This window comes from Boleophthalmus pectinirostris, unplaced genomic scaffold (assembly GCF_026225935.1).
Source record: "Boleophthalmus pectinirostris isolate CB_2022bp ecotype Guang Dong unplaced genomic scaffold, ASM2622593v1 HiC_scaffold_15, whole genome shotgun sequence".
Lineage (NCBI taxonomy): Eukaryota > Metazoa > Chordata > Actinopteri > Gobiiformes > Gobiidae > Boleophthalmus > Boleophthalmus pectinirostris.
The window spans coordinates 34,443,836-34,468,618 of NW_026571070.1; the positions used below are offsets into that span (position 1 = coordinate 34,443,836).

At 39.7% G+C, this 24,783-nt stretch overlaps 1 protein-coding gene across 2 annotated transcripts; it reads left to right on the forward strand.

Moving 5' to 3' along the window:
- The first annotated feature begins 2,899 nt into the window (after positions 1 to 2,899).
- Positions 2,900 to 23,542, forward strand: LOC110174639 (holocytochrome c-type synthase). Of its 2 annotated transcripts, XM_020940743.2 has the most exons (8): positions 2,900 to 3,032; positions 5,668 to 5,773; positions 15,308 to 15,355; positions 16,038 to 16,147; positions 17,952 to 18,100; positions 20,508 to 20,627; positions 21,231 to 21,317; positions 22,796 to 23,542. In XM_020940743.2, exons 2-8 carry the CDS (start codon positions 5,668 to 5,670, stop codon positions 22,992 to 22,994), a joined length of 819 nt encoding a protein of 272 aa, XP_020796402.1. In that variant the 5' UTR covers positions 2,900 to 3,032; the 3' UTR covers positions 22,995 to 23,542. The 2 variants fall into 2 exon arrangements, with proteins under 2 accessions (XP_020796402.1, XP_020796403.1); XM_020940744.2 differs by lacking the exon at positions 15,308 to 15,355 and having other exon boundaries at positions 2,991 to 3,032.
- The last annotated feature ends 1,241 nt before the right edge of the window (positions 23,543 to 24,783 follow it).

Sequence of the window (24,783 nt, forward strand, 5' to 3'; positions counted from 1 at the left end):
TCCTGGTGTTAGTTCTGGTTTAGACCTGGTTTTAGTTCTGGTTTTAGTTCTGGTTTAATCCTGGTTTAGTCCTGGTTTAGACCTGGTTTTAGTTCTGGTTTTAGTTCTGGTTTTAGTTCTGGTTTAGTCCTGGTTTAGTCTTGGACTGGGTTAGTCCTGGTTTAGACCTGGTTTAGTCCTGGTTTAGTCCTGGACTGGGTTAGTCCCGGTTTTAGTCTTGGTGTTAGTTCTGGTTTAGAGGCGCACAGGAGGAAGCGCGGTTTACGCCGCGTACGCGAGAAAACACGGTTCACACGCGTCTGTGTCCGCGCAGTAACTACGGAAGGAAACGTGGTCCGCGCGTTCTCAGGTTAATGACGATGATGAAGGTGCGTGTTTGTTTGTGTCTGTGTGTGTTTGTGTGTTTGTGTGTGTTTGTGTGCGTGTCCCCTCATGTGGCAGGTCACTATAGGACAGTAGTGCAGACATCATGAGCCTATGCAGGTTGTTTTCAGGCGATATTATATTTGTTATTTTCTTTTATATTTCACGTCGGGAGAAGAATTTCCAAGACACGAATGTGTTTTTACCTGTGCACTGCTGCCTCTGTTCTACTGGCTCTTCCACCTCGTCCTGACGCCGCCAACGTTTATATAACGTTTACATCACTGTTACTGCGCGCGTTTTGTGTGGGTTTCCGGCAATGAGTAGAATTACCGAAATAAAAAAATTTATAAATGTGTTTTGTGTGTGTGTGTGTGTGTGCTGTTGTCCCAACAACACATAAAAACAGGTTTTATAATAAAGCAACTCGCATACAGAAACACTAAAGTTAGAGATTAAAAATGAGATTAACGCGATTAAAAAACATAACGCGCTAAATATGACTGTAATTAATTAATCGCAATTAACGCGATAATTTGACACCCCTAGTACAAATAGAGAGCGTAAGAGAGGAGGAGGTGTGGCTTTATATATTGATAGAAACATCAAGTGTCGTACAGAGGCTTTGCACCGTCACGTGACCCCTATAGCAACGGTACCTATGCCGCCATGACACCGGGGACGCTATGTCACTGACTTCAGTAGCATCGAAGAAACATGGGCAGGTTTTGTTGTGTATTTGGTTGTTCTAGATGCTCTGAACAGGATAAAACTAATTGTTTTTTCACTATTCCTCTGGAAATTACTCATCAGGAGCTCAAACAAGGGAATTGTGTGGAACTTTTGGGTGGACTGGAAACTAGTGCACTTTGAGAGCATGTCCAGCGGAGGGTGCACTCGTCACAGTGAGATGTCACTACTTCCACATTGCTCTGGAGGTGTCTGCAGAGTCAGTAATAAACATGAGCTACATACAGAATATTCCTCCAGTACATGAACAGCTGAAGGTCATGTCAGGTTAAACCATGCAGACATATTATGTAACTTAAATAGAGCTTTAATGTAATCATATACAAGTTATACACAGATAATAATGTGATATATGTCCATCCAACATGTGTGTAAATAAGCCTTACCCGCTGAGGTGCCAGTGCTGACCCAGAGGTGGAGGGTCCAGGGCTGTCCTCTCTCTGGAGCTGGAACATCACAAACACAAAGGTCACTCAAATGTTTTTACAACAACACAACAACCACACTACTGTCTTTACACAGACACTGTCTTTACACAGACACTGTCTTTACACAGACACTGTCTTTACACAGACACTGTCTTTACACAGACACTGTCTTTACACAGACACTGTCTTTACACAGACACTGTCTTTACACAGACACAGTTTTTACACAGACACTGTTTTTACACAGACACTGTTTTACATCACTGTCCCTAGAGAACAGAGTCCATGTGAAAAACAATGTTTGTTTTTTGTTGGACAGTTTTCAGTAAATTTTTATTTATTATTATTTATATACTTTTCTTTTTTTTTTAATTTTTTATTATCACTCTCTCTCTCTCTCTCTCTCTCTCTCTCTCTATATATATATATATATATATATATATATATATATATATATATATATAGATATATATATAGATATATATATAGATATCTATGTGTGTCTCCCAGTAAGGTAGAGACAAAATCTATAATAAAGATACAGTATACAGGCAGTACCAAAAAGTGTTTAGTGGACTACACTTCCAAACTGCAGAAATAGCTTTCATCAACATTTTTCGACCAACATTTTTTATGTTGGCAGAAAATGATGTGTAATTTTGATTGTTAAATAAAACTTAACATTTAATTCTAAGTTGTTCTTTTGTTAATATTTTCGATATTTAAAGCCTTTCAATTCAATTTATTGCAATTTTATTCAAACAAAAGTTTTTGAATGTTTTGAGCAGGACAACTCTGATCTCTTGTGGAGGACACAAAAAATTACATTGACCTAAAAAATTTCATTTGCATTTACATCCAAATGTACTCCCAAAAACATCAATAATATTCTCAAATAATTAGCTCCAGTATATGTAGGCCTATGTCAATTGTAATATTTAAAAAAATATTTTTCTACAAATTGCTTGGACCTGTTTTGTCTTGACTCTCAAGAATCACCTATTTCATTTAATGAATGATAACCAACAACATTAATTATAAGGCTTATTAAAAACAATGAAAAGCATTAGGCCTTGTGTAGCAAATACCATTTACCCTATTGATAATAATAATAATAATAATAATAATAATAATAATAATAATAATAATAATAATAATAATAATAATAATAATAATAATATTAACATTTGTCCAACCGGACAGTCCAGACCAAAAACGTCCAGAGCCAGTTTCTTCTGCCAGTCCAGTCCTGGGCGGGTGTGTATCTCGACGGAGAAGCGCAGTTTGACAGGGCGCCGGAACATGAGGGGGCAGCAATGTTCATTTAAGCTCGATATCAACGGAAGTGAAACAAAGAAGAAGACGTTGCGCTTGCGAAACGTCCGTTTGGTAAGAGCGCACCGCACATGCGCATTGAAGCCCGAGCGGAGCGCACTCTGACATTGGGCAGTAAACACGCTTCTCTAACACCGCACTGAACGCAGCTTTCAGGTAACATCTCACTTGTCTTTGTGTAACAGTGAACTGTCATTATGTCCAGCTAGAGCCGCAGTGACATGTAAACTAACTTCGCAAAGACAATACTGAAGTACATCGGATTTGCTAAGAAGGCTAAGCTAACCCGGTTAGATACACGCATTGCCCGGGTCAGACAAGGAGAGCAGAAAGAACAGGAGCGGGTACGAGTATCCAGTATTATTATGAAATATTATTATTATTACTATCAAGTATTACTCTTAGTAACAGCTGGACAGTACTCGCTCATGTTGTCAGTGTTCCGTTCAGTCTCCTCACGTGTGTTGTTCCAGCACATCGAACATACAACACCGGCCATAAACTTACTCCTGCCAGTCTCACGTAAACACGTGACTACATCAGTACAAGTCATAATATAAATATAATCTCCGAGTCATTGTAAATAAAATAAAACAAATTAAAAATATTCGGAAATTCCATGAAGAGATCTAAAGTGGCTAATCAGAGTTGCCATAGTAACAAGTAGTGATGGATAATGAGGCCTCAAGGTGTGTAACACATTTCAAACACTGTGTTGACACTAACCGTGTTCCATGTCGAAGGCTGCAGTCCTCCATGTAACCTCCGCGGAGCGTAAAGGCCACGCCGAAATGGGACAGGTGTAGTCCACGAGCCTCTCCCGTCGCTAAGCAACCGAGACAGAAGAGACTCTACTCTTTAGAGGTTTTTTTTAAAAAGGGAAGAGTTACTTACAGAGCTGGACATTTTAGTGTTTGTTACAAACAAATGCAACAAAACGTTATTGTCAAACTGTATGTAATTTATGGAATACATATTTATGCTCGGTTGAATTGAATTTTGAGGAAGAAAAATATTATTTACAAAGTAATTTAAGTGATTATGCCAAAAATGGGTGTCATGTCAAGTAACCTTGCGCCCTGGCAGCTGATAGTAGAATTTTTGGGGGGTGCGCCAAGGCCAAAATTATAAATATATATTATTAATATATGTATTATATATAGACTATATAGTATTATAACGAAACAGAAACAGACAGTCATTTTGGTCACTATTGGCTGAACTGTCAGAGCACAATGCACAAACAAGCGCAGTTCTACACAAGTTTACCCAAGTTTACACAGCAGCACAACCTGATCCACCGCTCACACCCAGCCCCCATCAACACAACGTAACACGGCGCTCACACCCAGCCCCAACAACGTCAGCAGAACTACCGCTCCTACAGCACACGACAGAACAACCAGAGCAGCTCCAACGCACCCATGAGCTCATTTACGCACTATTTAACTATTAACACTATAACACTAATTACCTATGAGGCTCCATCTTCAGATTTGCCCCAGAATAATGAAAACCAGCCTCTTGCCTTCTCCAGAGACTGAAGCAGTTTCCTCTATCCCCTGTTCCATTTGTTCTGTCTCCAAAAGTGTATTGTCCAATACAAAGAGATCAAACTGGTCCAAATCCCAGTCCCGTGAGGTCCATGACAAGACACTTAAATCTGAAAGTTACACCAGTTCATATTAGCACTAGGGCTCCAGGTGGATTTATGCCCTCTGTGCGCTACGCCCAGTGAAACTTTTACACTGAAAAACAAGCAGGCAGAGGCGGATAGAGCAGTGAGCGACTGCCCTGGCTCAGGCAGCGAGTGGGTCCTGGGTCCCTGCGGCGGATCTTTTCTCGGGCTTTACTGTCGAGAGGTTTAAGCAAAAGTCGCTAGCCGTCATTAGCCACTGTGTAAATCAGAATAAGAGCTGTAGTATCTCACCACAGCCAGAAGCACTCATTCCAGCTTAATGCTTCTTTTCTTGCTCTTACTCCCTAAAACTGTTCCTCGGACGTACTTGTATGAACTCGCCATAACTGTACAGCACACAGCTCTGTTGTGCTACATTCATTAGCCTGTAGCAGTAACATGCGTCAGTACAGAGTCTGGGCTGAGCGACAGAGCGAGCAGCTGAACCACAATAGGTCAAGGTGTGTGTTAATGTTTATTCAGACCAATCACTTGATTTCATGGCGCCCCCGCCCTGCACCCCCAACTCAGTTTTTTGGACTAATGTAAAGTCATGGGCAGAAACAACATAATGACATCAGATTTTCTCAAAACTTCAGGCTCTTCCATAGAAACTCCCATTAAGTCACTCCAACCCACCACACTCAAATTCAAAGCATATGACTCAAATAAAGTGACATGAGCACATTTAACGTGATAAAAATATGTCTATGCAGATACACATTCAATTTTAAACAAAATATTAAACTTATAGACTAATACAAAATAACGACTATATATATATATATATATATATATATATATATATATATATACATATATTTTTTTTTTCTTTTTTTTAATCTAGGTCAAGTTAGGGAGTATGATGCACTTGCGCCCTCTTTTGACCAGCTGCCACTGACCCTGTCAATATTTGACTCTGTAAAATGTATCCAAAAACATTTATTTGGTTTTCTTATGTACATTCACTTCTTGGGTTCTTTTTAAAGACAATACAGTTGGAGGTGTATTTACCTTGTTGACATGTTTCGGTTGCAAGCTGCTGTTTTTGTTAAAGGGACATGAACTTGAAAATGTTATAATGCTGTGTGTTAAACTGGCTTCTCTGTACAGATGGGTACATCCCTGACCACTCCAGCACCGTCCACTGTCCGAGCCGAGGCCATGGCAGTTCCCCCCCAGGGTTGTCCCATGCACCAGGACTCTCCTACTGTAAAAGGTGAGCTTGTACATCCACTGTTGACATCCTAACAGTAGCAGTTTTCACACTGTAACTTTTTTTTTTTTAACATAGTTTTTTATTTTAATACCAGTTCCCAGTTGATGCGTGATCTAAGAGTAGGGACCGGGACTACACTCCTGTTCTAGGGCTTTCCACTTCCATTATCCACATATCATTTCATACATGATAGATGAAACAATTGTTTTTTTGGGGGGGGCAGGCAACTTTTATCTTGGGTGCTTTTTCTTTGTTCTGTATAGAGTTGAATAAATAAAACCAAAACTTCTACAACTCATTATAGGCACAAACCAGTTAAATATAGGTATTGTGTAAAATCGACTTTGAGTATTCTGCCATGTTATAAGGTTGTTCCCTGATATCTTCCATGCGATTTTGAGTATTTTAGTAATATCTCTCCCGGGCACTATTTGAACACTCCTTACTGTAGAGAGCTGGAAGATTCTGTGCGATGCTCAGCCAACAAGTGTGTGCCATCCACAGGACAATTCTCCATAAATATATAAAAACAGGATGAGAAAAACTGTACACAACCTGATGCAATGGGCTGTAGTTTAATTAGTGGAATGCATGCTAATTGTGAGTGGGAGTTTTGAAGTGGGAGTAACTGAGCACAAAGAGCAAAGAGAGAAGAGCAAAAATTATGTGTCTGTGTTAGAGATGCGCGGATTGCGGTTACAACCGCGGTATCCGCGGATGATGTGATGAAAAATTAGATTTTAATTAAATTCGGGCGGGTGGCGGTTTAACTACTAAAAAAAAAAAGTTATTGTTAGTATTGTTACCTACATCTGAAAAGATGAGTCTCATTGTCTGTGCTTGTAGTATGAAGTGTACGTCATATCCTTAATTAGCCCATTTGACCTCGTTTTTATGTTCTGAAGGTTCAGGTTGTGTCGGGTTATTGATAGCCTAAGGTTTAGGAGGCACATATTATATGCAGTTTATTTTATTATTTCTAATTTATTTCAGCTGTTTGCCAACACATAAGTGGCTATAGGGCCATATTTATTTAGTTATGCATATTTTTTCTTGCCTATTTCAATTGGAATATGAAGAGGGCATTGCCTGATTTCAATAAAGGTTCATCTGGATGAGATGATCTGTCTATTTTGTTTCGATATCAGTTATATTTTAAAACACGCAGACATTATAGCGTAGACTGCCACTCGGGGTATTTAAAACTTAAAGAAAGACCGATGGAGTGAGGCTATGACTTTGAAACAACATCGGGCAATTGCAGAATGTTCAGAATGTAACAACATCCAACAGGAAGGCAAGAAGGTGCAAAAATAGCCTAATCGGAAAACATTGTCAGTTAATTAGCTGCACAAGAAAACCAGGTAAGTTTGGGGTTGTTACGGACAATTAAGAATGCGAATATACACGCTGAGCGAATTTTGGAATGAATGAGCTATAGAGTTTGCATTTTTATCGAGGCTCCTTAGTTTGTTTGCTGTATGATTGTTCTAAAATCTAAAATCAATCGGCGGATGGCGGCGGGTGCGGTTTTGTAAACCTTCGATGCAAAATGGACAGCGGGCAGATGATGAGTTTTGTGTCGCGGTTGCGGATGAAAAAATAGCCCATCCGCGCATCTCTAGTCTGTGTAGGTTTTCTTCTGGTGCTCCGGTTTCTTAATCTCAACTGGACTATCCTGATTAAATAAAGGTCAAAAGTGAAACTTTTCAATATGTTCAATATGTCAATACGTTATTTTTGATGACTATAGTATTTTCAAAACAATAAAGGGTAACAAGGTGATCTACATATATTATGTGTTAGCACATAGAAGTAAAATACTCTCCTTAAGTGTTTCAGTCTGATCTGTATTTATTTAGAATAGTTTTTGAGATAGCCCTTTTGGATTATTGTGTCAGTGGCATAACCTTTACATTACTGTTTATCATCTATAATATATGGAGGTCTTCAACAGGGGGTCGCAAAATCTTTGGTTGATTAGATGTATATATTACTATGTATATATTCATTTTTGAAGGTGAGGATGAAGTCGTTTTCAGTGGGTTCTGGCTGCTCCTTCATCACGTCTGTCTCTCTCTTCATTCCCTCATCTCTCGCTCCCTGTCAGACTGCAAACATGTTGGCCCGGATTTTATCGTTTCTTGTTTGTGTGCATGTGAAGTCCGTTACAGCTGTACTTTTATTTATGCAGAAGATTAATTTAAATCTTCTGCATAAATAAACTAAGCTTTACAACATATAAACCATAACCACATCAGCCCAGCTTCTGTCAGACTAAAGGACATGGCTCAGTGGAATATGTGTTTTTTTTCTGTGACAGAGGAGGTGCTGATGATTGTGAGTCTGTTCTGGGTGTATATCATAGGAGATGTTTCATGTTTAATTTTTTAGCAATCAGACGTGTGCAGGTCATACGAATGCAGATTCGTGTGCAGGTTTAGCGCAGTGATTTCACTCATGTATGGTCACTTTATTCATGTTGGCTACTGTTGTGGTGAAAAGACTGAGAAGTGTTTGTCTTTTGGAAGCATGCACACTCAACTTTATGTTGCAGTAACTGGGATAGTGCGTTTACATGTCACAGTACCCTGGTTACTATCGGGATAACCGGGATACTTCCTTCTTTGGGATACTGAAACCGGTATACAGGGATACTGATGTGCATGTATATGCACTCATTGAGCTGGCCTTCTCAAAGTCACCGGGAGTGCTCACAAAATGCATCTTAAACTGCAGCCCTGAATTAGCTTTGGTTCAAGGCTTATTTCTCTCATGGATCAAGTTGAGGCTTAAACTGGAGCTGGAGCTAGTTTCAGCCCAGGATTTCAGGATAAGCCTGGACTTGTTAAGCAAATTTTATGGAATATCCCCCAGTATTGAATGTACAACAGAGTAGCTATGTTTATGTATGACACTAGGCCCAATATAATATAAAACAAGTTGTATGATTGATATATATATATATATATATATATATATATAAGGGGTGTCAAATTATCGCGTTAATTGCGATTAATTAATTACAGTCATATTTAGCGCGCGTTATGTTTTTTAATCGCGTTAATCTCATTTTTAATCTCTAACTTTAGTGTTTTGTATGTGAGTTTCTTTATTATAAAACCTGTTTTTATGTGTTGTTGGGACAACAACACACACACACACACACAAAACACATTTATACATTTTTTTATTTCGGTAATTCCACTCATTGCCAGAAACCCACACAAAACGTGCGCAGTAACAGCGATGTAAACGGCATGTTAACGTTGGCGGCATCAGTCGCACAATGGACGAGGTCAAAGAGCCAGTAGAACAGAGGCAGCAGTGCACAGGTAAAAACACATTCGTGTCTTGGAATTTATTCTCCCGACGTGAAATATAAAAGAAAATAACAAATATAATATCGCCTGAAAACAACCTGCATAGGCTCATGATGTCTGCACTACTGTCCTATAGTGACCTGCCACATGAGGGGACACGCACACAAACACACACAAACACACAAACACACACAGACACAAACAAACACGCACCTTCATCATCGTCATTAACCTGAGAACGCGCGGACCACGTTTCCTTCCGTAGACACTGCGCGGACATCGCTGTCCTCCCGTGAGCCGCGTGTGGATCGTGTTTTCTCGCGTACGCGGCGTAAACCGCGCTTCCTCCTGTGCGCCTCTAAACCAGAACTAACACCAAGACTAAAACCAGGACTTATCCAGTCCAGGTCTAAACCAGGTCTAAACCAGGTCTAAACCAGGTCTAAACCAGAACTAACACCAGGACTAAAACCAGGATTAATCCATTCCAGGACTAAACGAGGACTAAAGTAGGTCTAAACCAGGACTAAACCAGGACTAAAACCAGTGATCTCATATATAAAGCATTTCTCTATCAATAATATTTTTAATATGGTTAAGGAAAGACTGGACTTTTTATTGTCTTTAAGTAGACAAAAGTTATTATGTTCAGATTTCCTCGTCTTTGCTACTTTACAGCAAACAGTTTCTTATTCATGGAGACTTGGGCTCAACAGACAATTTGGAGAGATTTGTTAAACAATAAATGACTTTATAAAGTCACTTTTTTTAATCTATATCAGTCTTTTTGATCTGCCACAATAATGTAATAATGAATTTAAATGAAAATACCTCAAATTGAAGGCTTTTCTCAGCAATTTTTAGGTGAGATTAAAATGAGATTAATTAGATTAATTAATTACAGATCATATATATATATATATATATATATATATATATATATATATATATATATATATATATATATATATATATATATATATATATATATATGGTCCCTGGCTTGAAAAATGTTGAAGACCTCTGATCTGTATTTTGGCAGACAGGCCTTCAAAGTAGTGGAAAACATTTGCATTCATTGCCTACTACACAGTTACTATGATTTTTAAATGTGTGACAGAAAACCATAAACATCAAGAGCATCTGAAGATCTTAAAATCTCCAAATGCAAAAATGAGACTTTACATAAACTAAAGGTTGTGAGCTAACAAGCTAGCATACCTTGTGTGTGCTGCTTCTTGTCAACAGTAGAACGACTCACTTTTGAGGCTTTAAAATGTTCAAAAGACCAGATCATTGCACCTCTAATTTATATGCAAATCAAAACTGTGATTATTTGTGAAATGTGGGGAAATATTTTCTTTCAGTGCACAGAAGAGTTCAACAATTACTTGGACACAGGAAATAGTTGTGTTTACCGTCACTAATCTGCAATTACCCCTTCACCCCGATCCTCATTTCTGTAAACAGACACATATGAGGATTTACTCTTGCCTTACCACTTACCATCCACCCGCCCGCCGGCGGGCGATTTTCCAATAAAAAATGTTCACACTGTATATTCACCTTCATTATTGTTTTCACTACTGGCATGCCATACATCGTTTGAAAGCTTAATTTCTCAATAAAACATCCATATCATTCATTTTATGAATAAGATACGCGTTTCTTACCTTTGAGCCAGTTCTATCGGTCCAAAACGCGTTCAATCCATGAAAAGTTGTACTCAATAAGTCCGTAATAATCCACAGAAAAAGAATATCAACTTGTTTTTTCCATAAAATAATTCCATGTGGGTAAATAATCCAGAAAATCCTCATCCGTAGGAATGGATGAAAGCGTGAATGAATATGATATGTTGCCTTTCCGAGCCTTCTCCCTCTCTGAGTTCCGTTTCTCATGGTGCTCTTGGGTACGCTTGTTTTCCTCACACTCTTAGCTTCAAAATGAGACCCTCCCCGCTGTTGTCGGTGGCGGGGTTTAGCTGGGACAAGCCGCTGAAGAAGCTAACGCACCCATGTACTTCCTGGCTTTACGCACGCGTCATCAGTTTGTTTACGGGAAATCTCTTCAGTCATTGGATCTTCCAGAAAGTGATTGACATATTGTTTTAGCCTATCACCAGAGCTTTCAAACGGTGGGTGGGACATGCAGACAGTCTTTGAAACAGGTGCTGTGTTTACAAGCGCAACAAGAGAGACACAGACAAGCGGTTCGGGAGGGGCCATAGTTGGCAGATCTGCCACTTGGAGGACAATTTTGGCTACTTTTTTTTTTTTTTCTTGAGAAAACATGCCTAAAGCTCAGAAGAATTAGTATTATAATAATAACAATTATTATTATTATTATTATTATTTTGGCACAAATTTGGCAATCTTGTGCCGAATTGTCATTTTGTATACACAAAGGCTCACAGCATCAAAACCCTTTGTCCGAGAGGTCTGAAATTCTACACAGTTTTTGCCAACAACTTGAACAATGAGTGTAGTGAGTCACAAATGCCTAGTATGAAGTATGACCAAACTAAGGCCTTTATTTTTTTCTTTTTTTTTTTCAAAGCAAAAAAATACAATTTTTTTTTTCAATTTTAATTGACTGTACTGTAGGTTAGGCAGCACTCAGTCTTCATATAATGGTGAAAATTGTGCCTAGTCTCCTTCTTCTCATCTTTGGCTATGGGTGGGAGCACCATTGGTGTTCTGCCCAGGAGCAGTCAGCTGTGTGCAGAGGCGCACTTGGTGGAAAATGATTCAGCAGTTTTAAAGACCAGCAATATAATGTTCTACATTCATCATACATAGGTTTGTATTTAAACTTTTACCTTGAATAAGTACCATTCTTTTACACTCTGGTCATGATGATAAATTGCTCTTCTGCATTAATCTGTCTCTCTGCACTTCAGCATTAAAGATAAAATTACAACCTTACAACTGTATCCTCATAAAAACTCAGGTTTATTCTTGTAAAATTGCACATTTATTCTGGTAAAATTGTGACTTTAAAGTCGTAATTTTATGAGAATTATGTCGAAATATTACTATTTTCTAGTAGTGCCCGCATAATGTCTTTTTTTTTCCTCCTTTTTGTGGTAGTGGTGAATAGCTGTGGTAATTGGTTTAATTGTTCAAACCAATTACCACCGCTTTTTCCCATTTTTATCCTAATTTCTAACATAACTTCTATAAAACCATTTAGAACACATTTACAATGCCAGTATGTTTACAGGCTGATGATAATATGTGTTTTTCATCATCATCACCATCTGTCATTTTCTTATTTTATTTAGGTTATTTATCAGTCTTGTTCTGTACCTCTTCTATTAAAGCAGCAGCTCCTCCTCTGTCCCCTGTTCAGTTAATTTCACTTAGAAGAAGTAAATACTAAATACTAAACTAATGAGAAAAAAATAGTATGGAGCCTTGTATAATATTTAACAGTTTTAGAGGTTTTAATGGTCTGTATCAGTGAAGTTTATATAACCTAGCTGGTGTCCAATAAAAGTGATTTTGAACTCTATTTGATTCTTCTCAATTGAGATTTTGACAGATTATTTTCCATTCATACTAAATGACATCTTGGGCATCTCAGGTACTTTTAATGTGGTTGGTTGATTTAGTTGTGCACATCATTTTGGAGTAAAGCCTGGTTAGTGTATGATTTGAGTGTGATCATTTACACACATCATCAGGCAGTGTAGAGTTATCTAGAGAAACAAACAAAGGTCCCAGCAGTAGTTTAGCTGCAGATAGAAAACCTAAAGGAGGGAATTAATCATCTGAGGGCTTTAGGATATTTTCACATCCTCAGGGCTTTTACTTAGCCAGGCTGGTGCCACCTTGTAGCTCTGCTCAATTTAATTTCTCTCCAGTGACTAGGTCAGGAATCAGAATACACTAGGCAGTTTGCAAGAACTCTGGAAGTTGTAGACCGTGCACCGGCCAATCAGCCAAGAGCTGTGAAGCCATGATGTCAAACTTGAGTGTCTCTCTGTGTCCCTTTTGTGGAACAGCACAACAGTAAACAAAGTGTCGAGATGGATGTAGACGAAGACAGACATTTAGTGTTGGCAACGATTCCCCAGATCGAGGATTTAAAGCTGGAACAAAGAAAATGTTTGGTGAATTTTATCAAGGGGAAAGACTTTATTGCTCTCCTTCCTATGGGATTTGGCAGATTACATATGTCACGACCAAAAAGTATCCTCCTAACGTTGAGGGAACGAATCCTAATGCTTTAAGGTCAGATGGTTTCCACAAAGTGAAACTGGCTGATGAATCAGACTAGCTTGTACTATTTCCTCTATAAAAAGGTGCCTTAATGCATAGCAATGGGTTTATTTACTTCAGAAGTGAAGAAGAGTTAACACATACTCAAATATTGAATACCGTATTTTCTGCACTATAGGGCGCTCTGGATTATAAGGTGCACTGTCATTGAATAGTCTATTTTCAAACTTTTTTCACATATAAACCGCACTAGACTGTAACCCCGAATTCACACCAGGAGCTGCAGCAGCGCTTAACATAGGCGGAGCTGCGCGTACGCGTAAATTTCAAAGTTTCAATTCACACCAGAGCATCAGAGACGCTCCTGCTACGCAGCCTGCACATCTTCTCACTGTTTTCAGACATCACATTTTGTACTTGCTTTTTATCATTTATTTTATGTTAAAGTGTATTAAGTTAGAATGTGTATTAAGTGTATTATGAATTAAGTGTACAACTGCAACGCATTTGCGTTTAATGAGGTTTAAATCTATTAACAGGCACATTAAACACCTCAGTTTTTTCCCTTAATAAGGTAAAATCACGTATAATTAACATACATTATGAGTGTGATTAAAATCATATGTCCGTCCAGGTAATAAGGCCTATACATTTATATGTTGATACAGAGTCCTGCACCGATGGATAAGGGAAAATAGTCGCTGAAACGGGCGAGTTTTAAAGTTCTGGAATTTTAAGGGCGGGTCAGGACTAATTCAGGTCTAAACCAGGTCTAAACCAGGTCTAAACCAGGTCTAAACCAGGTCTAAACCATGACTAAACCATGACTAAACCCGGACTAAATCAGGTCTAATCTTGGAGAGAGAGAGAGATATCGAACCCTGAGCCCCGCGGAGCAGGTGTCCGAAAAGCGCGACGGCTGCGCGTACCTCTTCTCCAAGCTCTGCACCGGTCCTTTCACCCCCGGACACTGGGGTCTACACGGAAGGACCTCCGAGCACATTTCGACAGTGAGTCCTGGTCCTGGTTTAGTCCTGGTTTAGTCCTGAGTCCTTGGTCCTTGTAGAATTGGTGTCTGACATCATAAATCACGCGCGCGTTGTTTACGTCGCTGTCTTGACTTTGGTTAAATTATTTTGAAAGGGCATCGGAAGTTTATTTTGACACCGCGTGTTTATTTCCTGTCTTTCCCCTGCTAAAAAACCTTGGAGACGTTGACACTGCAAAATTAGAACTCCAACCTATCTCGAGCAGCGCGTCAGCGTCAGACGCTCGTTGGACGCGCGTATGACACTGTCGGTGTTACACTGTCAGACCGGTTAAAATGGAGTTCTAAAGCAGCGTGTCTGCTGCTCGTGTGCTGTGCTGCTGCGCTTATGCGCCTTTGCGCTTTGGTGTGAATTGGGTGTAAGGCACATTAAAGGAAACTCAACAGTGTGTTGGGTGAGTGGTTTTGTTTGTTTGTCGTGTTCACGGTGACTCTGGGCTTTGTTCAGTTGTGGTGTGTAGGGAGGGTGCTGTCTGGGACCAACGGATTATCGGTGTGTTCGCAGTGACTCAGTTGTTCAGTTGTGTCTAGAAGTGGCACATTGCACTAGCTTTTTCAGTTCGTTCCTCCGTTCGTTCCTCATCGGCGTGGAGTGATGAGTGTGTCTGTGGGTGTTTGTCGCTGTGCGGTCGCTGTCTGCTCCGTGTGTGTTTGTGTGTTCTGTGGGTGGTGTGGCTTTGTAGTTTACTGAAGTCGTGCTTGGACACCCGAGTGGCTTCGTGTATAGGACACTCTGGATTGTAGGATGAGGTTGGAGGCTTAAGAGTGCGCCCTATGGTGCGGAAAATACGGTACCTTCTCTAGGCCACTGAAACAGTTTTTCTTGGACAGTTCACCTTGTTAACCCTGAATAGTCTCCTAGAGGAGGCATTAATGATGTTTAGGAGGTAAGAATACTGCAGTCCTCTATATTAATACCAACATGTCTCTGTCACAGCCTCTCCTCCGTCAGAGTGTCCCATGCATCAGGCCCATGCTGTCAGAGGTAAGTGATGAGGCCTGTTGTACACTTGTGTGGAGTGTAGTATGAATGTTGTCCTGAATTTAGTAGTCATGCATTTTTGTCCTGTTTTACATCTGCTAGAATAATCAAGTAATGTATTTTTGAGGCATGGCTCTGCTTCTGATTCATACTGCCAATGCAGTGCAAGGCTGCCCGCATGTAAAGTTACTAAACCTCTCCTCCTTGTAATGTTTTAACGATTCCATGTGTATTCTGAAGAAGAGCAGCTTTGCTGAAATTTAAATGAAGTTGATTACAAGTGATCAGATTTATCAAAAGTATCAGGTTAAAACTGTGATATTATGTTAGAGACAGGTTCAAACTTTCTACACTGGATAGCTGCTACACCAGTAAAGACATGTATTAAGATGATCAGTCATCCTGTTTTAAAGACCAAAGCAAAAATTTCTTCCCAGTTTAACAGCGCAGGTTCACCTGCCATTTCCACTCCCGCACTCACTGTATACTGTCATTCACGTATCAGCAGTAGCAGCCAAAATAAAACTCACACTTCCAAATAGTAAGTCACATGTAACATGCTCACAAATGGCATAATATCTTTCAATTTATACTCTCAGTTTAGCACCTGGATTGATAACTAAGGCCCTCTGTATCTGGATTTCAGTAATAATTGGTCATGTACATATCTGTTTCCTTATTGCAGCTCCTCCTCCCTCAGAGTGTCCCATGCACCAGTCATCATCAGGCCCCGCCCACCAGGAGCGTGCCTATGACTTTGTTAAAGGAGCCAGTGACATTGATCCGGCCAACATGGTAACTACATGCAAGTACTCACTGTGTGTTTCAAGTTACTCATTCACATGTCTCCTCAGTCCTCTTTGGCATTGGACAGACCTTGGGGCCAAGAGATATATGAATAGGTTTGAAACTCAAACACTATTATCTAGGGTTGTCCCGATCGGATCACGTGACCGGAAAGCTGGGACTTTTGGGATGTGAAGTGCTCGGGCACTGTTACCTGTGGTTCTGTGGTCCGTGTTCACACCTGCGCGGCCGATAGCGTCGTTGTATGTGTGCATGTTGTGCAGCGGAACTGGCGCTTTTGGCGGTGAGGGTCCGTCCAGGGGCATGTGTGTATTGAGCGGTGGGACCGATGTTATGATGCGCATCGCTGTGGGTTTGTGGTGGCGGTGTGGGGGAGTGAGGACGGCAGGGGGAGAGAGGCTGTGGGGCTTCTGTCATCTCATTTTTATTTGATTTCATGGACGAGCCTAAATGTTTCAAATGTAATACACATGCAAACATATAATATCAAATGTACAAAGTGTAGATTGTGCAGAGTCGAGTCTCAGGTCTGATCTGATTCTGGTCTGGTTCCCGTTTTGTCCAGTTCATTATGTTTACTAAGTTACACATTCCAAGACCAGACTGTGAAAAGTTTAGATTTTCAACAATGATGGTGAATGGTTAGAAAAGTTAATTTAAAAAATTAAGTTTTGGACATTTGATTTTTCACAAGTTCAGTCCAAATACAACACATTGAAATCAACACAGTCTGATCCTGCACACATCCTGGATCTTATTCTTTACTCTTAGTTCATTTTATAATGTTTTATAGAAGTATCGGATCGGGACTCGGTATCAGCAGATACTCAAAATCAAAGGACTCGGACTCGGATTCAAGGGCAAAAAAATGTGATCGGGAAATCCCTACTGTTATCACACAGTACATTTATTGTGTTGTATTTTATAGATATATAGTAGGGCACATTTCTGCCCTACTCGCATTACAACAGAATTTTTTAAAGTAGCACACCTTGGGCCGGTCTACACAGTCTGCAATGCAAGTAAAAGTACTAGGAATTAGGCAAAAAACAAACAAACAAAAACACTCTGCTCATGTATATTTGTATGAATGCTGTTTGACAAGTTCACCTGATGAGAAAATTTGAATCGACTTCAGGTGGGTGGGGGTCTGTCTGTGTATTGTAAAAAAAAACAAAAAAAAACTTTCTGTGCTTTCACCAGCATGCGTAGTTCTTATGGTGTATTTAGCCTCTGTCCAGCTGAAGCGGATTTTCATGGAAATATGCCCAGCTGTGTTGGTGTTGAATTATGCACTACACTGTGCATAATTGTTGTTGTGAACAACCACCAACCCAAGAACCGTTTTCAATAAGGTCAAAACTCATTAACTTTTCATAACAAACAAGGCCAGAGAGTTTTTTTCCCTAGGGTTAAAAGCTTAGCTTTTTTTTTTTTTTAAGTCAGATTTCTGTAGTTTTGGGCTGTGTCCACTCGTGCATTTGTCTCCTGGTTTGGTGAGGCAGGATTAACTGCAGAATGAGCTGTTGAGAGGGCCGCTGCTCTGCTGGGCAAGCCATGACTGCAGTTCTTCTGACATGTGCTGGGAGAGAGGGTTCACTCGGTGGAAGACGCCGCATTGGGTTCTTCCTCTCCACCGTTGGGCGATCCATGAACACATCATTTTTGTCTTAACACATTTTTGACCATTTCACCAGCTAGAAATTTCAGAATTATAATAAAAATTCTCTTTGCCGTCATTATTGTGATGTATTGTGTTTCATATAACCAAGTTATTTTTCTTCTCTCACAGATGCCCCCTCCCAATCAGAGCCCTGCCCCAGACCAACCTTTCCCCTTGTCTGTGGTTCGGGAGGAGTCCAATATCCCCCGCCATGGCACTGAGAACAAGTGGGTCTACCCCTCAGAGCAGATGTTCTGGAACGCCATGCTTCGCAAAGGGTATGCCTGTCGTCACCGTCTGTCACCTTAGTGCTGCCAAAAAGTATAAGTCACATGAAGGAAGTATATGAAAGTCCTACTAGTCCATCACAATTTATTTGAATAGCATGAAAAAGTTCAATATTTTCACTCATTTCAGAAAGTCAGATTCATATTATATAGACTCATGACACATAGAGTGAAATAGAAGTTTATTTCTTGAATTTTGTGAATATTGATTGCAGTTCACAGATAATAGTTCTGTGTGTATGTAATATATATATATATATATATATATATATATATATATATATATATATATATATATATATATTATTATATATAATCATAATAAAAAATTTTAAACTGAAATATCAATCTTCTGAAAACGATGTTCATTTCATTTCTCATTACAATACCCCAGAGATTCTCTGTGGGGTTCAGGTCAGGGGACTTAGCAGTAGGGCCTGGATATATCAGTTGACCGATATCATTGGCGGTGATTGGCTGATCTTGCCGAAAATCTTGCGGATATATCACGTGGGCATGTTATATGTCGTTATAAATATAAATCTTAGACTCTCTACATTATGTTCATTTAATCCAGTTTACAGACAGATAAATGTCCTAGTATGTGACTCCACATCAGTATTTATCTGCGGAGTCATTTGTCTGTGTGTGTGTCAGTACTGTCCCTGAACACATCCAGAGTCACGTCACTCACGTGCGCTTGTTTACATCACATTTATTAGTGCAGACTTGTGATGTGAGAGGAGCCTGGGTGAGCGCTGAGTGTTGGAAATGTGTCGACTTTGAAGCTAGTTTTGGTTCTTTCTAAAAGAGTTTGCTGCTTTTAGTGAGTCGAGCCAAAAGAGCCAGTTCTCTAAAAAGAACTGAAATACCCTCACTAGTGTCTAGAATGTGATGCAAAAATGCCATTAGGCCGAACTACTGTCTGTAAATATGACGTAGAGAGTCACAATAACAACAAATGTTGTGTAAGTAAACCCAATTTAAAATCCACTAGAGCCAAACCTTCTGGCTCTGTTTTTTAAACAATTCAAGATTTACAGTTAATTTTTACATCACTAAATATATCTGCGATTATATCGGCTATCGGCAGCTCCAACTCCCATTTTATCGGTTTCATATCGGCAACAACAAAACCCATATCTGTCGGGCCCTAATATGTTGTAAAGTTGAGTTTACGTCTGTGTGTGTGTGTAACTTGTACAATGTTTGGAAACGTTGGGTTTGATCTGTGGGTCTAATCTGGGCAGTGGATCAGAGCTCCTCACCACAGGTTAGAACCTCCAGAGCTTCCTCTACTAAAGCAGCTGAATACTCCATTTAATCACGTACACAGGGATATGAGTGCCCTGGTTTCTCAGCGCGCATGTATACCCAGTATCCCGAATACTGACATAACCGGGATATGGCAATAACTGGAATACTGATGTGCATGTGTACGCACTCAATGAGAACGTACATGCACCTGCACACCACTCACATGCACACCTTAACAGAAATGACATGAAACGTAAATGCATTGTTTTACATAACAGCAGAGAAACTTGCTTTTGATTTCAGTGGAACAGTATTGTTGGTGTCCCTTTTTAGCCAGCGCATCAAAGTCTGGAGTTAGTTTTGTTGTGCGATTCTCAGGATGTGTTCATGTCGTGTCAGAATGATCGGAAAAATGACTTTTCCGGGGGGGGAATTTCACATGTCGGAAAAAGAACTCCATCCACATGAACGCAACTTAATACACCGCATCTCAGCAAAGGTCAATGTATCTAGAGTGCGCCATCTACTGGGAAACGCCGGAAATGCAGGAAAAATAAAACATTAACGAGGTTTATAACTATAATTTATTCAAGTTCGATGGGCCAGAAAAGGTTTAAAGGGCCGTAGTTTGCCCACCCATGGGTTAGTTGTATCGATCAGGTATGGGTGGATGTCCAGCTACTGAAGTTTAAGACATTTCTTGTCATCATTTAACATTTTTAACACATATGGGTCAGTAAGGCTTATCTTACTCACTAATGTTAATTTTGCATGATAACTTATTTTTATTGCACTTCAGCATCAGCGTTAGTAATGCTGTAACTTCATGTTAAATGCACAGACAGTGGCTCTTTCTGCACTCGGGCTGCGCACGCATCCGCCCTGTTTCCAAACAAATAATCCATCCATATATTAACTGCATTGTTGTATAAGCTGCAGGGTTATAGTCTGGAAAATATGTATTATGTAAGAATCTGCACACTTTTGCAATATAGTGTTTTCTGATAATGACAACCTGGTAAACAAGATTTCAGAAATAAGATTACAACCACATTTTCTTTTTGGGGGGATGGGGGGTAATAAAAGCTCTATAGAAGTTTACGGCTTAGTTGAACAAGATGTGTCTTTCTGTGTGCTGCAGGTGGCGCTGGAGAGAAGATGACTTGGCTCAAGAAGATATGAGTAACATAATCAAAATTCACAATCGCAACAATGAGCAGGCCTGGGAGGAGATCCTCAAATGGGAGGCTCTGCATTCCCAGTTAGTACAGTAATATATACTGTCTGCAGTGCTGTGAATTCTGTAGTAGGGCTGCAACTAACTATTATTTTTGACTGTTGATTAAAGGGGCTATGTGTAGTGTTTTGTTTTGTTTTACCGTGTTATGAATCTATATCTGTACTGGTGAGTTGATTTACGGTTTTATTATCCACTTTAAGCCTCTTTAAGCCAGTCAGCTGAATTCAGTTTTGAGTGATCGGGTCCAGGGTGTGCTATAGGACTGTGGTAAAACAGAACTAAAAGATGGGACATTACAATGTTTTAATACATAACACTTAATTCTTGCAATGAAACTACACATAGTACCCTTATTTTAACCATTTTAATAGTCGTGTGAAACTAAATAGAGTTTTGAATAGAGTATGACTCAAAACCATACAGCATTTTTTTCCCCAAAATAGATCAGTAGATCAAAATAGAATAATGTCTATTACATGCATATTAATTAACATTCTTGCTATATATGTAGATGTAATATTTAAATGTATTATTATTATTATTAACAACAACTTCATTAAGTTGTTGCAGCCAGTCTCTTTAATCAGTCTTGATGTTTAATGTCTAATGTTGTGCTTTTTACAGAGAGTGCCCGTGTGGCCCTACACTGAAGAGGTTTGGAGGGAAGGCCAAAGAGTACTCCCCCAGGGCTCGCTTGCGCCACTGGATGGGGTCAGTGCTTTTGATTCCTGTTTACATTCATACCTTTGCATTAGCTGTTCCTGGCTGTTCTGTTCTTCAGACTGGAATTAAGTCTTCTTGCAACTGATGGTGTTGTAGTTGACTGTGCTGCTTGGTGGTGAGGGGTAGGCTTCTCATGATGTTTAACAATTTTGGTCAGTATTTATTTTCTATAATGGGTACATTTTTTTTTTTTTTTTTTTGTGGCTGTACTGTAATAAAGGAACAGTGCGACTTATTATTTTATACCAGCAGTGTACTAGTGGTTATTGAGCCCAATTCTAAGCCTTCACTTTTAGCCTCTTCACGAGTTCAGGGATGCACATGGGTCAGTGGTGCTTCACAGTGGTGCTTCTTGTTGATGTTTAAAGTGGCTCTCCTCGGTAAATGGATATACATCTTGCTGCATTTCTTCTCACTTTTCCATCACAGCACACAGCCTCCCAGTCCTGTCCTCTGTTCTGACCTGAGCTGCTATAAAGGCAAGAAAAGTAGATTGACCAGATTGCATAAGCTCCTGTTGAAGTGTGTGCTTGTTAGGGCTGTCGCGGTTAGGGAATTTCTCCTGCGGTGCAGTATAGCGGCTCAACAGCGCAGTATGTGATGATATCGCATCGGGAGAAAGAGTGTTATAGTATTTCCAGCGGCACTGAGAACTCTCTCCGATGATGTGCTTGTTGCGCAGATGCACATCTACCTTGGTTGTCGTTTGGATATAGCTTGTGTAGCGTGGGACAAGTGGAACAAGTGCCGCTGCATCTCTCCAGCTCTCACTGTGGCAGCTCGGGTCAGAGTCCTGCACCGACTCAGGTACCCGCAGACTTAAGAGAGAGAACCCCTAGCACGAGCACCCGGAGCAGGTGTCGGCAAAGTGCGATTGGGCACTCGGAGTTCTGTGCCGGTCCTTTTGCCTGAAAATGACAGGGTTAGGTTAAGAGGTATGGTTAGTGTTGGGTCTGTTGTTAAGATTACTACTTGGGTTAGGTTTAAGCCTAGGGATATTAGGGTTAGTGCAGGACATGGCGTTTGAGGGACACGGCATAGACACACGCAAGGGCTGATCGTTGCCGCGTGCGGTTATATTTTTATTTGTATTTTCTAATTGTTTAGAGTTTGACCAAAAATGCAGCAGAATGTAAATGACTGCATCTGTTAAAGTTCGCTAAACAATAAATGACTGTATAAAGTAATTTTTTTTGTTATATACATGTTTAGTTTTTTGATCTGCCCAATAATGTAATAATGAATTCAGATGAAAATATCTCAAGTTGAGGCTTTTCTCAGCAATTTTTAGGTGAGATTTAAAAAAAAAAATAAAATAATAGATGAATTAATTACAGATCATAATTAATTAATGAATTAATCTCTTTTTAATCTTTTGACAGCACTAATTAAAGCAATACTTGAATGTAACTGGTGTTCAGATTAGAATCAGTACCGAGTTTGAATGCACATTCTTCTTGTTGTAGGTATGAGCTGCCATTTGACCGCCATGATTGGATTGTAGACCGCTGTGGCAAAGAGGTGCGCTATGTCATCGACTACTATGATGGAGAGATTAACAAAGACAACTACCAGTTCTCCATCCTGGATGTACGACCTGCTTTTGATTCATTTGGGGCAGTGTGGGACCGGATGAGGGTGGCGTGGTGGCGCTGGACCTCCTAATCACACACTCTTGTGGACAGAAACTGTGTTCAGAAGCTTCTCAACAACTCAACAAATTAGACACTGCCTCAGGATGATGTTCCTGCTTTTGGTGGATTATGAACTTTGATTCGGCGATGAAACTAATAATCTTTCATCTTCAGAAAAACGATTCTGTCACATTAACTGCATCTGCAAATATAGCAGAGCAAACTACTCCAGACTGTAATATATGAGGAAAAAAACTGCTCAATGAATGTGTCTGAAAAGTGAATTATTTTTCTTATAGCTGTGCATGTGTTATATTTTGTAACTTCATTCACAAAACATATTCCATCAGAAATGATTATTACAAATAGTAAGAAATATGTTTATGCATGTTTAAGACTTGAAGTGAGCGTCATTGCAGATGTTCACAGGTCTTTTACTGTCACACTTAACATTGGACATGGTTTTAAATTAACTTTGAATTATTGCTTCACTCATTTCTTTGAGTATTTATTTGAAGGTATGATGTAAATGGATTTACTGAAAAGTATAAATAAAACTATCTTTTGCTTCACTATAAATGTGTCATGTGTGTCTTCTGATCTAAAGCTGTAATCAAACATTGACTTCATTAGTGAAGTGTGATTATGCAAAATTAATGCAAACTTGGTAACTTCCATCTGTTGTCTGTAGGCAGGTAACAAACACTTACAAAACCTCACAAAAAAGACAGTTAAGCTTGTTAACAGTAAAGGGCAGTTAAAGTCCCACAGACTTGCTTTATGCACCGTTTAATGTGCAATTTGAACATGGCTTGTCTTTGAACTTTTAATTGTTAATGAAATATTATTTAAGTATTGAGCAAACTATATCATCAGGTGTGTGGGGCCATCTTGTATTTAAATATGAAAAGATGTTTGCCTTTGTGTGTGTGTGTGTGTGTGCGGTGGTTTCGTACTTGTCTCTGTGTTGTATGTGGTAAATTGTTTTTGTTTTGCTTGATTATTTAAGAATATCTCTTGTATCATTGTGTAAATTATCAGGGGTTCCTTGAATAATGTAAATAAAAACAGTTATACAAAAGAAAAAAAGAAAAAAGACCAGAAATCTAGTTTGTGCTGGTGGCCCAGCATCATTTCACATCACCTCAGTACTTTTCACAGCAGATGGTGCTGTTGTTCTACTGCTTCAACTAGGAAGACAATCTGTTCAAATCAGCTGAGCAGATGCGTCACAACATCACCCGACACTGAAGAGGAAGACCGAGGGCCTTTTCTTTCATCTTGTGGGCCCCTGTTGGAGGTTTGGTGTTTCTGCTTTATCCGCTCTTCTGAGGAGGGACATGGGAGACACATATGAGCTCTATGTTCATGTGACTGTGCCTGTGTGTGTAATGGGGGTAGAGTGGCTGTGTGGAAGGGCATATGGGACTGGTTTATTACAGGCTGCTTTTTTTGTACTGTGTGCTACATGTTTTGCATGAAAAGCACATGACACTTAAACTGAGTTTGATTGGATGATAATATAAAGTATCTACTCTTCATGATTCACTGACACAGACACAAATAGTGTCACAGTCCATGGTTGGCGTGTCCAGTTTAGACCTTCAACTAACTCTGATCTCTCCCCATGGCCTGCCTCTTCCTTTTTCTGGACACTGTAGACAGATGAGTGGGCTGCCTGTCCCAGCACACCTCACTTTTATTGATTGACTCTAAGCATGGTTTGAGCAGCAGTGATGGGTCAAAGATAGATCCAAACTGGCCTGAGGCAGCAGGCTTTTCATTATGAATGGCACAGGGGGCAACAAGGCTAAAAGGCT